This window comes from Mobula hypostoma, chromosome 24 (genome assembly GCF_963921235.1).
Source record: "Mobula hypostoma chromosome 24, sMobHyp1.1, whole genome shotgun sequence".
Classification (NCBI taxonomy): domain Eukaryota; kingdom Metazoa; phylum Chordata; class Chondrichthyes; order Myliobatiformes; family Myliobatidae; genus Mobula; species Mobula hypostoma.
This window is the reverse complement of record NC_086120.1, coordinates 23,107,658-23,121,409: the sequence shown is the minus strand read 5'-3', so window position 1 is coordinate 23,121,409 and position 13,752 is coordinate 23,107,658. Positions and strand designations below refer to the sequence as shown.

At 40.2% G+C, this 13,752-nt stretch overlaps 1 protein-coding gene across 1 annotated transcript in view; it reads right to left on the bottom strand.

Moving 5' to 3' along the window:
• Positions 1–1,278: 1,278 nt before the first annotated feature.
• acer1 (alkaline ceramidase 1) overlaps positions 1,279–13,752 on the bottom strand; it is a 31,520-nt gene continuing 19,046 nt past the window's right edge. The window contains exons 6-7 of the mRNA XM_063032039.1: positions 11,409–11,546; positions 1,279–5,274 (exon numbers count right to left, since the gene is read on the bottom strand). Of these exons, the coding sequence (XP_062888109.1) occupies positions 5,097–5,274; positions 11,409–11,546 (316 nt within the window). The 3' untranslated portion in view covers positions 1,279–5,096. The remainder of the gene's footprint in view (positions 5,275–11,408; positions 11,547–13,752) is intronic.

Sequence of the window (13,752 nt, the reverse complement as noted above, 5' to 3'; positions counted from 1 at the left end):
TCCTGCCTACAATGAAGCAACCAGAACTGAACACAATAGTTCAAGTATGTTCTTAAAGGCAGAAGACTATTTGAGATAATTAATGGAGAAAGCAGGTGACTGAAAAGTAATAGAGCTTTTGACAATTGACCTGTGTAATTGGTAATTGCATTGTTAGAGGAGAAAAAAATGTCGATGCTGGTTTTCTAAATGTAAACAGACAAATTATAATGTTACAAATGTTCAGATTATATGAAGGATAGAAATATAGGGGGCAGCACGGTAGCACAGAGGTTAACACGGTGCTTTGCAGTACAGGAGATCTGGGTTCAATTCCCGCCACTGCCTGTAAGGAGTTTGTATGTTCTACCCGTGACCATGTGAGTTTCCTCCGGGTGCTCTGGTTTCCTCCCACAGTCCAAAGACCTACCGGCCGGTAGGTTAATTGGTCGTTGTAAATTGTCCCATGATTAGGCTAGGGTTAAATCGAGGGATTGCTGGGCAGTGTGGCTCGAAGGGCCGGAAGAACCTATTCTGTGCTGTATCTCAGTAAATAAATAACAGGAACTGTTGAACATCATCAATGGGAAATGTTTAAATATGGAGAAGTTACAGGTTCAGCCCTTACTGAATATCATTGAATCAGCATCAGATTTAATATCACTGGCATATGTCATGAAATATAGAGAAAAAAGCTGAGCTACATTACATATATACAGTATAGAGAGTCGATTAAATAGTTATGTTAAAGTAAGTAAAGCAAAGCAAAACAGAATTAAAATGTAGTGAGGTAGTCCAGTCCAACCACAAACAAGAGAAAATCTGCAGATGCTGGAAATCCGAACAACACACACAAAACACTGGAGGAACTCAGCAGGACAGGCAGCAACTATGGAAAAGAGTAAACAGTCGACTTTTCGGACCGAGACCCTTCATGCAGTGTTCACGGGTTCAATTTTCGTTTAGCAATCAGATGGCAGAGGGGAAGAAGCTGTTCCTGAATCACTGAGCGTGTGCCTTCAGGCTTCTGTACCTCCTACCCAACGGTAACGGTGTGAAGAGGGCAAATGCAACGTGAAGAGGTAACGCATTGAACAGCACATCTTCCTCAACTGGAAGCGCACTTTTACTCCCCCCAGTATCAAGTTAAACTATAACATAATATGAGTAACCCCTTCACATGCACACTGCCATAATCTTTCATATCACCTCCCTGTCTTTACAAAAAGCAGAATGAAAAACTCTCGAGCCAGATGAAGTATGACCTTAAATAAAACTTTTATTTATAAAGCCGTCAATTCTTACTATTCGCACTATAAACATAATGATGCAATTGTGTCACCATTGATCAAAGTTCACTCTTCATATTGGGTCTTTCTGAGTTTCCAGTGAGAATCCTGCACCTTTGTTCTGACCGTCGCCGTTCAATCCAATCCCACACCATGGTGTTTAATGTTGAGCTGAAATCCAACATTTGGTGCACAAGAAATACTATAGATTGGAAAAATTCTGCTTAGATAATGCTAAAGAAAACTCTACTATGTTTTCCAGGCAAATTAATAGGAAGAATAAAATCAGTCAGGGAAGGCTTGAGAGATTAGGCACTAAATGTGATAGGGGCTGAGAGAATGGCTAAGATACCAAAATGTCACAGCTTCTGCAGAGGGATACATATCGTAATTGTGGAACTCCTAGCAATGAATTCCAGGAAACCCTAAAAAGTTAATAGCATAGTCTGAGGAAGCTGAGATCTAAAGAATGTGAGGTACAGGAAATCACACTTGAGAGAACCAACAAGTGGCCAACACAGGAACTGTATGTGTCATAAAACTGACAGCAGGCCAAGAGACAGATTGATGGGGCCCAATTGTTTGTGAAGTTAGCCATGAGATAAACAATAGAGTTGGTTTATGGCCCTCTGTAGCTGATTGATCAGAGACACTGGGAGACATGAACTAGCCAGGCTAGTATGGCTTTCATCAAAATATTTCATGTATGCTTGAGACTACAACTTTTTAAAGGGCAGTTCTTTCCAGAAAGTGATTTTCTTTCATGGATTTTATGACAGAGGAAAGAGCATCTTTTCATTCTCTCCAGGAAGGCAGATCTGCGTAAGTCAATTGGAATGGGGAATTTAAAAGGCAAGAAAACAGAAGGAAGAGATCCAGGAAGAAAGGGAATAGACAGACTGGAATCAGAAGCTTTTGTAGTCCCTATAGAAGGCTCTTAAAAGTTGTAAAGCAATTAAGAAGCAACATGAACACAGATGGCCAGTCACCAGTAGCTTCCAAAAGGAAATGAAAAAGATGCAAAGCCAAAACATGCATTAGTATTAGTCCTGAACAAAACTGGTATGTGTAGACTAAATTCCCAACACTAGATGATGTACCTTCTCATACTGACAGAAGGCTGCACACTTGGTTTAGATAAAACATATAGCTTTTGAATTTCAATGTTCTGGTTTGAAATTTAAAATAATTGTACAATGCTATTTACATTGTAAATACATCCTGGTATTTATGCACTTTGGCACTTTTTATTTTATATCTATCTTTTAACTTCTAACTTATTTTTATATAATTCTTCGTAATTGTGGAATGTTGTTTTTTTATTGCATTTCACACTCTGACCAACACTCCACAGCAAATCTTAATTCATGTAAATGTTAATAAAGTTGATCCTTGAGAATTTTACAGTCCCTAAACAGTAGTGATGAAGAGCAGCACTTTCTGCAAGATCATATTCCCAGTGTTACACAGAAAACAATCTCCTAGAATCTGTAACTGCAGACTCTTCAGAAAGGTTCTTGCTGCAAATGAAGGAAGCAGTTGTGTTTTTCTTTCCTACATTGGAAGTGATAGGATATTGGATAGAGCTCAGAACCTTCCTCTGCATTCATATTGACAGGTACTCATTCACAGAATATGGACCTCACCAGCAAGGCCTGGATATATTGACTGAATGTTAGCTGGGCAGTTAGGAGTTAAATATATTATTGTGGGCCTGGAGGAGCAAAGCCTACCAGACTGAAAAGGGCAGTGGATTTCTTTCTTTGAAGGATATTAGTAAGTAAGAAAGGGTTTCACACCAGCCTGAAAGATTAATGTTTACCATAGCTGCTTATTCCAGATCTATTTAGTTGCTTGAATTTAAATTCATCGGCTGTCATTGTGGAATTTGAACTTATGTGTCTAGGTGCTCACTCAATAACGTAAGCATTACTCTGCTGTACTCTTGGTCTCATTAAACTCTACCTTGGTCTCTACCAAATTCTTGAATTTAATATATTTAATTGTCAAAAATAATGACTCTGGTTGTAAGCTTGGCCTGTGTATGAATGTTAATATATAATACTGCATATTCAAACTGTTAGTCAATTATTTCTGATCTTCTGAATTGTTTTTGACTGGTATTCTGCGAGTGGCCAAGGAATTCTACATATCCTACATTACATTCTTGTTGCAATGCTCCAGTTTCAGTTTCAAAGCAAGATTCACCTCTCTGTTTGTCTTAAGGATACAGTTTGGTAAAAAAAACACAAAAGTCATCAACTGGCTTGGAGATCAATTAAAGCAGGATTGAGTTTTGACAACTTTTGCGTATATCATGGAAGGTTTTTCTACTCTAGTGAATTCTGAGTAATAGGGTGTGGAGTCAAATTTAACAAGCAACCATAGAGTTGTGCAACAATACCAGTTCATCAAGTTTCTTTCTGGTATATCATTAGATAAAATGAAGGTTTTTCACAATGACAATTATTATAAAATTAAAAGTTTGCAAATTGTTTGAATAACTGAGTGGGTATTGACAACATTACTTAAAATGTAATTGAATAAGAATTTGAAGAATAATATAAAAGAATAAAAGGGAAACATTAAGACTTAACGTTAAAATCTGCCACTTTCTGTATTATAAACTGAGCTGCACAACTGAATGTGGAATTTCAATATTTAGACTTGCTAATTGACTTATTAGTTCTACATTGTATTGAGTGATAAGCATTGGTAACAGCAAACTTTTTTTTAAAGTGGATACACTTAAAAAGATGACCATTCTTATCATTTCTAGAGGAGGTGTTCATTAATAGTTCTATTGGATTTTGTCCTCAGTTTGCTTGGTTCTCTCGGTTCAGCATGGGTGGAAATTCACAGTACATTTTTTGGAGTTCATTCCTCCTGCAGTCTCACAAAGGATGGCTGCCTACGAACTGGAATACTCTGTCAGAAGTAGCTTTTCTCTTTTATAAACCTTGCTATACATTGACTAGAGTTAACCTGGAAAGAAAAATACTGTGGATGCTGGAAGCACTCAGTAGATACCATTCATGGAGAGGGAAGCAGAAGTGATATTTTGGGCCACTAATTTACTCCGTAACTGGAAAAAGGTCCACAGAAATGGGGAAGGCGGGGGGTACTGAAAAGTGATGGAGGGAAGGCAGGAGAGATTAAATATTAAGAAGAAGAGTGATGCAGGACAAAAATTAATACTAGGACATTTCTGTTGTCAGTCACAGCGTATTCTATTTACAGCACAGAGGGTGGCGAACCAATCACAGTTTATCCAAAGTCCCCTCACAACATCATCCCTTTTGCCTCTTCAACTCTCTGGCCTTGCACCCAATCACAGGCGTCACCTTTAAATTCTTCCCTTCCCTTATCAGCTTCTCTGCCTGGGACCACTCTTAACTTTTCCCAATTCTGAGAAAAAGTCCCCAGTCTGAAACATTAACCATTTATTTTTCCACAGGTGTTGCCTGATCTCCTGAGTGTTTCCTGTATCTTCTTTTATACTGACATTGGGTTAGAAGGTATTTTAATAACTTCTAGGCTTCAACTATGAAGCTAGAATTGCTTCTCGACTTCACCTATGAAGCCAGAATTCATAAAATCATAATCAATTGGATATGATTGAAACAGAAGTAAGTACTTCAAACATGAAAGTTTGACAACATTTCTACCCACTTAATAGTAATAACTAACAGTGTGACAAATAAATCATTTCACATTAGACTCATTCCTTTGACCATAATTAACATTCCCACATGAGAACCTCATAGCTAATATATGTAGGCATTGAATAATAATGTGTGTAACATGATTTAACCTTGCACAACCCCGTCAAAAGATTTTTTGGAAAGGATGCTTGGTTGTTATAGCAAGATATGGCAGACCAAGGAATCGCCAGTTTTCGGGCCAATACTTCACTTCTGGTTTGGTCTCTGGAATTTCATAAAATGCATCAAAATATGCAAACAGCGTTGCACCATGGATAACTGCCATATTAATCAGCACGTGCCTGTAAAAGAAAGCACAGAAGAATAAAATAAACTTTGTAGCAATTTTGGGAGCACTTTGGTTTTTTGATGTACAGTAGTTTGGTTTCTTTCACACTTAAAACCAAAGAGCAAATTCAGTGCAAACATTTCATAGCCATGTAAGCAGACCAATAAACTAGAGAGTTTGTAATTTGTCTTAAAGACACATAGATAGGTTAATAAAGCTAACTTGGTCAAGTGGCCACTCCATTAGGTACACCTGTACACTTGCTTGCTAATGAAAATATCTAATCAGCCAGTTATATGGCAGCAACTCAATGCATAAATGCATGCAGACATGGTCAGGACTCACTGAGATGTTGTTCAGACCAAGTATCAGAATGGGGAAGAAATACGATCTAAGAGGCTTTCACAGTGGAACGATTGTTGGTGCCAGACGGGGTTAATTTGAGTATCTCAGAAACTGCTGATCTCCTGGGATTTTCACGCACAACAGTCTCTAGAGTTTTACAGAGAGTAGTGTGATGTAGAGAGCGGCAGTTCTGTGGATGAGAACACCTTTTTGATGTGAGAGGTCAGCGGAGAATGGCCAGACTAGTTCAAGCTGACAGGAAGGCGACAGTAACTCAAATAACCACGCGCTACAGCAGTAGTATGCAGACAGCATCTCTGAATGCACAGCTGAAACTCGAAGCTGTAGAAAGCTCGAACGCACACTCAGTGGCCAAAGCACAATATCCCTGCAGAGGGCAGCAGTATACTAGTATTGTTTAGTACCTGGTCCGGCGACTAACATTTTAATGTCATACTTGGGTTGGAACAATAATTCAGTGTCATAAGTTTTAACAAAGATTAATAAAATGGAAAATTATTATGACCTAGGAAAGAGTAAGTTTATGCTGAAACTTTTACTTAAATTTAGAGCAACTGACTGTCCCTATAAGAATTGAAAATTAATAATTGATCATGTTTTCACTCAAAAGAGCTGGGTTTTTCACTTGTTGTGGTCTTTTCATTTTCGTCCATTGCCTACCTCCTGCATGAAGCAGTGTAAGAACTTTGTGTCTAAAGCTCGTAAATGTAAGGCCTCAAAGGCCGATGGAAATCACATTCTTCTTACCTCAGTTTGTCTCAGAATTTTCTAGTAGACCTTAGACAAATAACCATCGACACCCCATTAGGCCATAGGACATAGGAGCAGAATTAGAAATTCAGCCCTGCTCTGCCATCCGATCTTGGCTGATTTATTTTCCCTCTCTGCCCCATTCTCCTGCCTTCTCCCTGTAGCCTCTGACATCTTTATTAATCAAGAACCTATCATCCTCTGCTTTAAATATACCCAATGTCCTTTGCCTTCACAGTCATCTGTGGCAATGAATTTCACAGATTCATCAGTCTCTGGCTGAAGACTGGCACTCTAGTTGATCTTTCGTTGATCCTGTTATAGTCACTATTCTATAGATTTGCTGAGCATGCCCGCAGGAAAATGAATCTCAGGGTTGTATGTGGTGACATATATGTACTTTGATCCTCTTCATCGCTGTTCTAAAGGGACACTCTTCTATTCTGAGGATGTGCCCTCTGCTTGTAGACGCCTTCACTACAGGAAACATCCTCTCCACATCCACTCTATAAAGGCCTTTCAATATTTGATAGGTTTCAATGAGATCTCCCTTCATTCCATTAAAATCCAGAGAGTACAGGCTCAAAGCCATCAAACACTCTTCATATGTTAACTCTATTATACTGTGACTTAGACTAGAATTATGTGGCATACAGTATTTATCAAATGTCAAACAAGTAAAATAACAATGAAAAAAGTAAATTATTAAGAAGGTTAGCTCTTCCCCTTGAAGTAAGACCATGAGACCATGAAATATAGGAGTAGAATGAGGCCATTTGGCCCATCAAGTCTTTTCCGCCCTTTCATCATGGCTGATATATTTTCCCTTTCAGCCCCAATCTCCTGCCTTCTCTCCGTATCAGTCAATGCCCTGACCAACCATGAATCTACCAAACTCTGCCTTAAATATACATAAAGACTTGGCTTCCACAGCTGAATTCCACAGATACACTATTCTCTGGCCAAAGAGTTTCCTCCTCATCCCCATTCAAAGGATACCCCTCTGTTCTGAGACTGAGTCCTCTGGTCTTAGACTCTCTCAACATAGGAAACATCCTCTCCACATTCACTCTATTAAGGCCTTTCAACATTCAATAGGTTTCAATGAGGTCACCCCTCATTCTTCTGAATTATAATGAATACAGGCACAGAGCCATCAAACACTCTTCATATGACAAGTTGTTCAATCCTGAAATTATTTTTGTGAACCTCCTTGGAATGCTGTCCAGTGTCAACACATCCTTTGTAAGATAAGGGGCCCAAAACTGCTCACAATACTCCGAGAGGCCTCACCAGTGCCTTATAAAGTCTCAATATTACATCCTTGCTTTTGTATTCTAGTCCTCTCAAAATGAATGCTAACATTGCATTTGCCTACCTCACCACTGACTCAACCTGCAACTTAACCTTTAGGGAATCCTGCACAAGGACTCCCAAGTCCCTTTCCGCCTCTCCATATAGAACATAGAGTACCTTTTTTATTTCATTCAATGGTTAAGTGGTTCCATTTAATATCAGAGAATGTATACAGTATACAATCCGAAATTCTTACTCTTCACAGACATCCTCGAAACAGAGGAAAAACCCCCAAAGAATGAATGACAGGAAAAAATGTATGAACCCCAAAGCCCCCTGCCCCTCCCATGCACAAGCAGCAGAAAATAGCATCAACCCTCCCCCCTCCCCTTTCTTATTCTAGCATAAAGCATCAGCATTCCCACCACCCACCTTACAAGCAACACCAAAGTGCATGACCATACACTTCCCTACACCATATTCCATCTGCCACGCATTTACCCATTCTCCTAATCTGGCTAAGTCCTTCTGTAGCCTCTCTACTTCCTCAAAACTACCTGCCCCTCCACCTATTGTCGTATCATCCGCAAACTTTGCAACAAAGCCTTCAATTCCATCATCCAAATCATTGAAATATAACGTAAAAAGGATTGGTCTCAACACAGACCCCTGTGTAACACCACTAGTCACCAACAGCCAACCAGAAAAGGCTTGCTTTATTCCCACGCTTTGCCTCCTGCCAATCAGCCAATGCCTTATTCGTGCTAGTATCTTTCCTGTCATATCATGTTCTCTTAACTTGTTAAATAGCCTCATGTGTGGCACCTTGTTAAAGGCCTTCAGAAAATCCAAGTACACAATATCCACCAATTCTCCTTTGTCTCCCCTGCATGTTATTTCTTCAAATAATTCCTACAGATTTGTCAGGCAAGAATTTCCCTTGAGGAAACCACGCTGACTATGGCCTATTTTATCATGTGCCTCTAAGTACCCCAAAACCACATCATTAATAATCAACTCCAACATCTTACCAACCAATGAGGTCAAACTAAATAGCCTATAATTTCCTTTCTTCTATCTCTCTTCCTTCTTGAAGAGTAACATTTGTAATTTTCCTGTCTCCCTGAACCATTCCAGAATCTAGTGATTCTTGAAAGATCATTACTAATGCCTCCACAATCTCTTCAGCCACCTCTTTCAGAACCCTGGGGTGTACACCATCTGGTCCAGGTGACTTATCTACCTTCAGATCTTTCAAGTTCCCAAGACCTTCTCTCTAGTCATGGCAACTTCACACACTTCTGACCCCTTACACTCTCGAACTTCCACCATACTGCTAGTGTCTTCCACAGTAAAGACTGATGCAAAATACTTATTCAATTTGTCCACAATTTCCTTGTCCTCCTCCCCTCTCTTTTATACTTTATGTATCTGAAGAAACTTTTGGTATCCTCTTTAATATTATCGTCGAGATTACTTTCGTATTCCATCATTTCCTTCTTAGTGACTTTTGTAGTTGCCTTCTGTTGGTTTTTAAATCTTCCCAATCCTCTAACTTCCCACTAATTTTTGCTCTATTATATGCCCTCTCTTTAGCTTTTATGTTGGCTTTGACTTCTTGTCAGCCACGGTTGTGTCATCTTGCCATTAGAATAGTTCTTCTGTGCCATCGGATTTGTTTCCAGAATTTGAAACGTCAGACATAGTGTTCCTGCACTAACTATCGTCACAAATTCAACCCTTGAAACATGGTAAGTTATTTTTAAATTCTATTTGCTCTCACTGAATCTCTGTGTATCGTACTTTTGATAACACCAATACCATGAGGAAGGCTTGGTTGTTAAATTTAAAAGGGTCTCCCAGTAATTCCTGACTATGAGTGAGATTCATAGTCAGGAATCCTGCTGTTGCCTATAAGGAGTTTGTACGTTCTCTCTGTGACCGTGTGGGTTTCCTCCAGGTGCTCTGGTTGCTCCCACAGTCCTAAAACATATATGTTGGTAGGTTAATTCAGCACTGTAAATTGTCCTGTGATTAGGCTAGGATTAAATCTGTGATTGCTGGATGGCATTGCTTGAAGGGCCGGAAGTCTGTATCGCAATAAATAAATCAGATTAATAAACTACGACAATTCAAGGCCTAGCTCCTCTGTGTGAAAGCCTAATTCAATTCACAAAGTCAAAGGTCGTCTGCAGGTAGGTTTGTTATTCTCAAGCTAAATTGTTGATAGTACCGGAACAAATGGTTGATCTGTCTGAAAAATTAAAGTTCTGAAAGTGAAAATGAATAAAACAATTCACAGAAAACTTACAGCAGAAAAGGGGCTATCAGGCTCATCGTGCCCATGCCTGATCTATCCAAGAGCAATCCAGCTCATCTCTCTGCAATAGCTTTGGTATGTTACGCTCACAAGCTTGTAGTTACTGGGCTTAAATCTGCAAGGTACAGGTTTTTAACTCCCCAGCCATGAGCTACAGCTGTACAGATACTCAGGATGATATTCCATTCCACTTTGCCAATATGGTAATAAATTGCATTTTCAGTTAATTAAGTCCAGACATGCCAGTGTGGGAATGGAAAGTGGAATTGAAAAGGGTGGGCACCAGGAGAACCTGGCTTTGACACAAAAACAATCTCTTTTTCTGTTCTGTGTATCACTGTACATAACTTTTACATTGACGCACAATTTATGGTAACTGCCTGTTCACTCAGCTTGCCCAATTCCCCTTGAGGCCTTAGCACCCTCCTCCTCCTCACTCACAAACTCATCTAGTTTTGTTACATTAGCACACCTAGAAATGTGACATTTGGTCCCCTCAGGAAATTTGCTGAATAATTGGGGATGTAAACAGACTGCCAATCTGAGAAAGATTGTTTATGCTTGCTTTTAATCTATCCCAAAAGCAATTCTCCATCCATGTCAGTACATTACCTCCAATTCCATGTGTGCTGACTTTGTTGGCCAACTTTCCATACGAGACTTATTGAAAATATTCTGAAAATCCAAGTCAGACACATCCACTTGCTTTTCTCCTCACCTACATAATGTCACATCATCCAAGAATTCCAGTACATTTGTCAAATATGTCCCACTAAGGCCTCTCACTCATGTAATGGTGCTTAACAATCATATTAGTACTAATATACCATCAGCGGCTTCACTTTGAACCCCTCAGTACAATCATCGAAGTATAAAGCCAAGTTTGATGTCATGATATCCTACTGAATCAGTCAGACATCCACTAATTTCAAAGTAGATTAGTAGAAAGATTTTCCAGTTTGTTATTGTAAGAACATGACAACAGCTGACCTAGACAATGATGGTATTGAAGATGATCACTTGAGTCCAGAAGGTTTAGGGCCACACATACAAAATGCTGGAGGAACTCAGCAGGCCAGGCAGCATCTAGGACATGAGAAAAGTCGACATTTCGGGCCGAAACCCTTGGCAGGACTAGCGGAGGGTTTCAGTCCGAAACATCAACTGTACTTTTTTTCCATAGATGCTGCCTGGCTTGCTGAGTTCCTCCAGCATTTTGTGTGCATTGCTCAGATTTCCAACAACTGCAGATTTTCTCTTGCTTGTGTCTAGAAGCTTCAGAATCATATAGGAGATTAAACTAGTGCACCTTAAGAAATAGGATCGATATCACCCATGAAAATCATTGATATGAGAAAAATCTGAAATCACAAACAATAAAAAATGTGCTAAAATATTTTGAAACTTTTTTTTACCAGAAGCTATGGAGGTAGTAAAAGTTAATCTGTCTCCAGAAAGCACAGAGTAAGCGATCACTTAGCCAGCAAGAAATTGCTACCAGCCACCAAGCCACGGTGGCAAAGGCAAGATGAATTATTCTTTGGTCCGTACAGCTGAAAAATAAACACAAATCTTTGTGATTCATCCATGTTATGATTGACCCCATTCCCTTTAATCACTATTCCCATACATATATCTATATCACTTTTATTAGAGTTCTCAGCTACTTCCTTATCTTCTACTCTAATACACTTTGCCTTTTCTCTTTGCAACATCCATATCTCTCAGCAGGAACCAGTGAACACTCCAAACCCTAACCCACTCTGATCTTCTCCCATCGAAGAATTGCTGGCCAGTTTACCCTTCCTTGCACATTACTACGGGATTAGCAGTAGACAGCACCTCGGCAAGATCAGTCCAGAAGATGTCATCTCCAACTTGCTCTACTGCCTCTGTATGAGTCAATGTGCCTTTCTTTGGAATCTGCTTAACACCCACAAACTGGAAAAGATATCACTAGGCCAGTGTTAAAGTAAGTGAAATAACTTTAGATATGACAATGCCTTTCCTCCATCAGGGAGCAACCACAACTCCCTGAGCTTAGCATAGCCTTACGTAAAATAGGAGAGGACGGTATGGGAAAGTATTCAATTTGCGGAGGGCTAATTATGGTGGTGTTGGGCAGGAACTTGGGAGTGTAAATTGGGAACAGGGAAATATACAACTGAAATAATTCAATTGTTTTGGAGAGAACTTGCATGGGGTTCTGGATAGGTTTATCCCATTGAGGCATGGAAAGGGTGGTAGAGTGAAGGAATTATAGTTGACAAGAGAGGTGGAACATTTAGTCAAGAGGAAGAAAGAAGCTTATTTAAGGCTTAGGAAACAAAGATTAGACAGGGCTCTTGAGAGTTCTAAGATAACCAGGAAAGAGCTTAAGAAGGGGCACAGGAGAGCTAGAAGGGCACATGAGAAGACCTTGGTGAATAAGATTAAGGAAAAGGTGTTCTAGATGTACTTGAAGAACAGGAAAATGACAACAGGAGATGACAGACCTTAGTTCAACCCCACCTTGGAGTACTGTGCTCAGTTCTAGTCACCTCACTACAGGAAGGATGTGGAATTCATAGAAAGGGTGGAGAGGAGATTTACAAGGATGTTGCCTGGATTGGGGAGCATGCCTTATGAGAATAGGTTGACTGAACTTGGCCTTTTCTCCTTGGAGCGACGGAGGATGAGAGGTGACCTGATAGAGATGTATAAGATGATGAGAGAAATTGATTGTGTGGATAGTCAGAGGCTTTTTCCCAGGGCTGAAATGGCCTACATGAGGTGATACAGTTTTAAAGTGCTTGGAATTAGGTACAAGGGGGATATCAGGAGTAAGTTTTTCACACAGAGAGTAGTGGGTATGTGGAATGCGCTGCCAGAGACGGTGGTGGAGGCGGATATAATGGGGTCTTTTAAGAGCCTCTTAGATAGGTACGTGGAGCTTAGAAAAATAGAGGGCTATGTGGTAGGGAAATTCTAGGCAGCTGCTAGAGTAGGTTACATGGTCAGCACAACATTGTGGGCTGAAGGGCCAGTAATGTACTGTAGATTTCTATGCTTCTACATTTCTAACAGATAGGGTAGGACCAATCGGGAATAAAATAGAAAACCAGTGCCTGGAGTCGGAGGAGGTGGGAGAGGTCCTTAACGAATACTTGGCTTCAGTTCTCACCAATGAGAGGGACCTTGACGAAAGTGAGGTCAGCTTAGAGCAGTCTAGTGTGCCGAAACATGCTGAGGCTAAGAGAGAGGATGATTACATTGTCACTGGCCACTGGAGTAGCATCAGAACGCTGGAGGATAGCAAGTGTCATTCCTTTGCTCAGGAAAGGTAACGTGTGAATTGTCGACAAGCTGGTCTTACATCAGTGGTGGGCAAGCTCGTTAGCAGTGTGGATCTTGGGGTTCACGTCCATAGATCCCACAAAATTGCCATGCATGTTGATAGAGTGGTTTCACAGTGTGCGATGGCCTTCCTTAATTAAAGGACTGAGGTAATGTGGCAGCTCTATGAAACTCTTGGATGGGTGAAATTAAAAGTTGAGGCCAATGTGGGGTGGAAGCATTAGGATGATCTTGGTGTAGGTCAGAAGGTCGGTACAACATCGTAGGGTGAAGGACCTGTGTACTGTGCTGTACTGTTCTATGTTTTAATACTGAGCTTAAATCCTGGAACACCCTAGCCAAAAGCAACGTAGGTCCACCTTCACCAGAGTAGTCTGATGGTTCAAGAAAGCAGCCCAGTATCAGTTTCTCCAGGGCACTTAG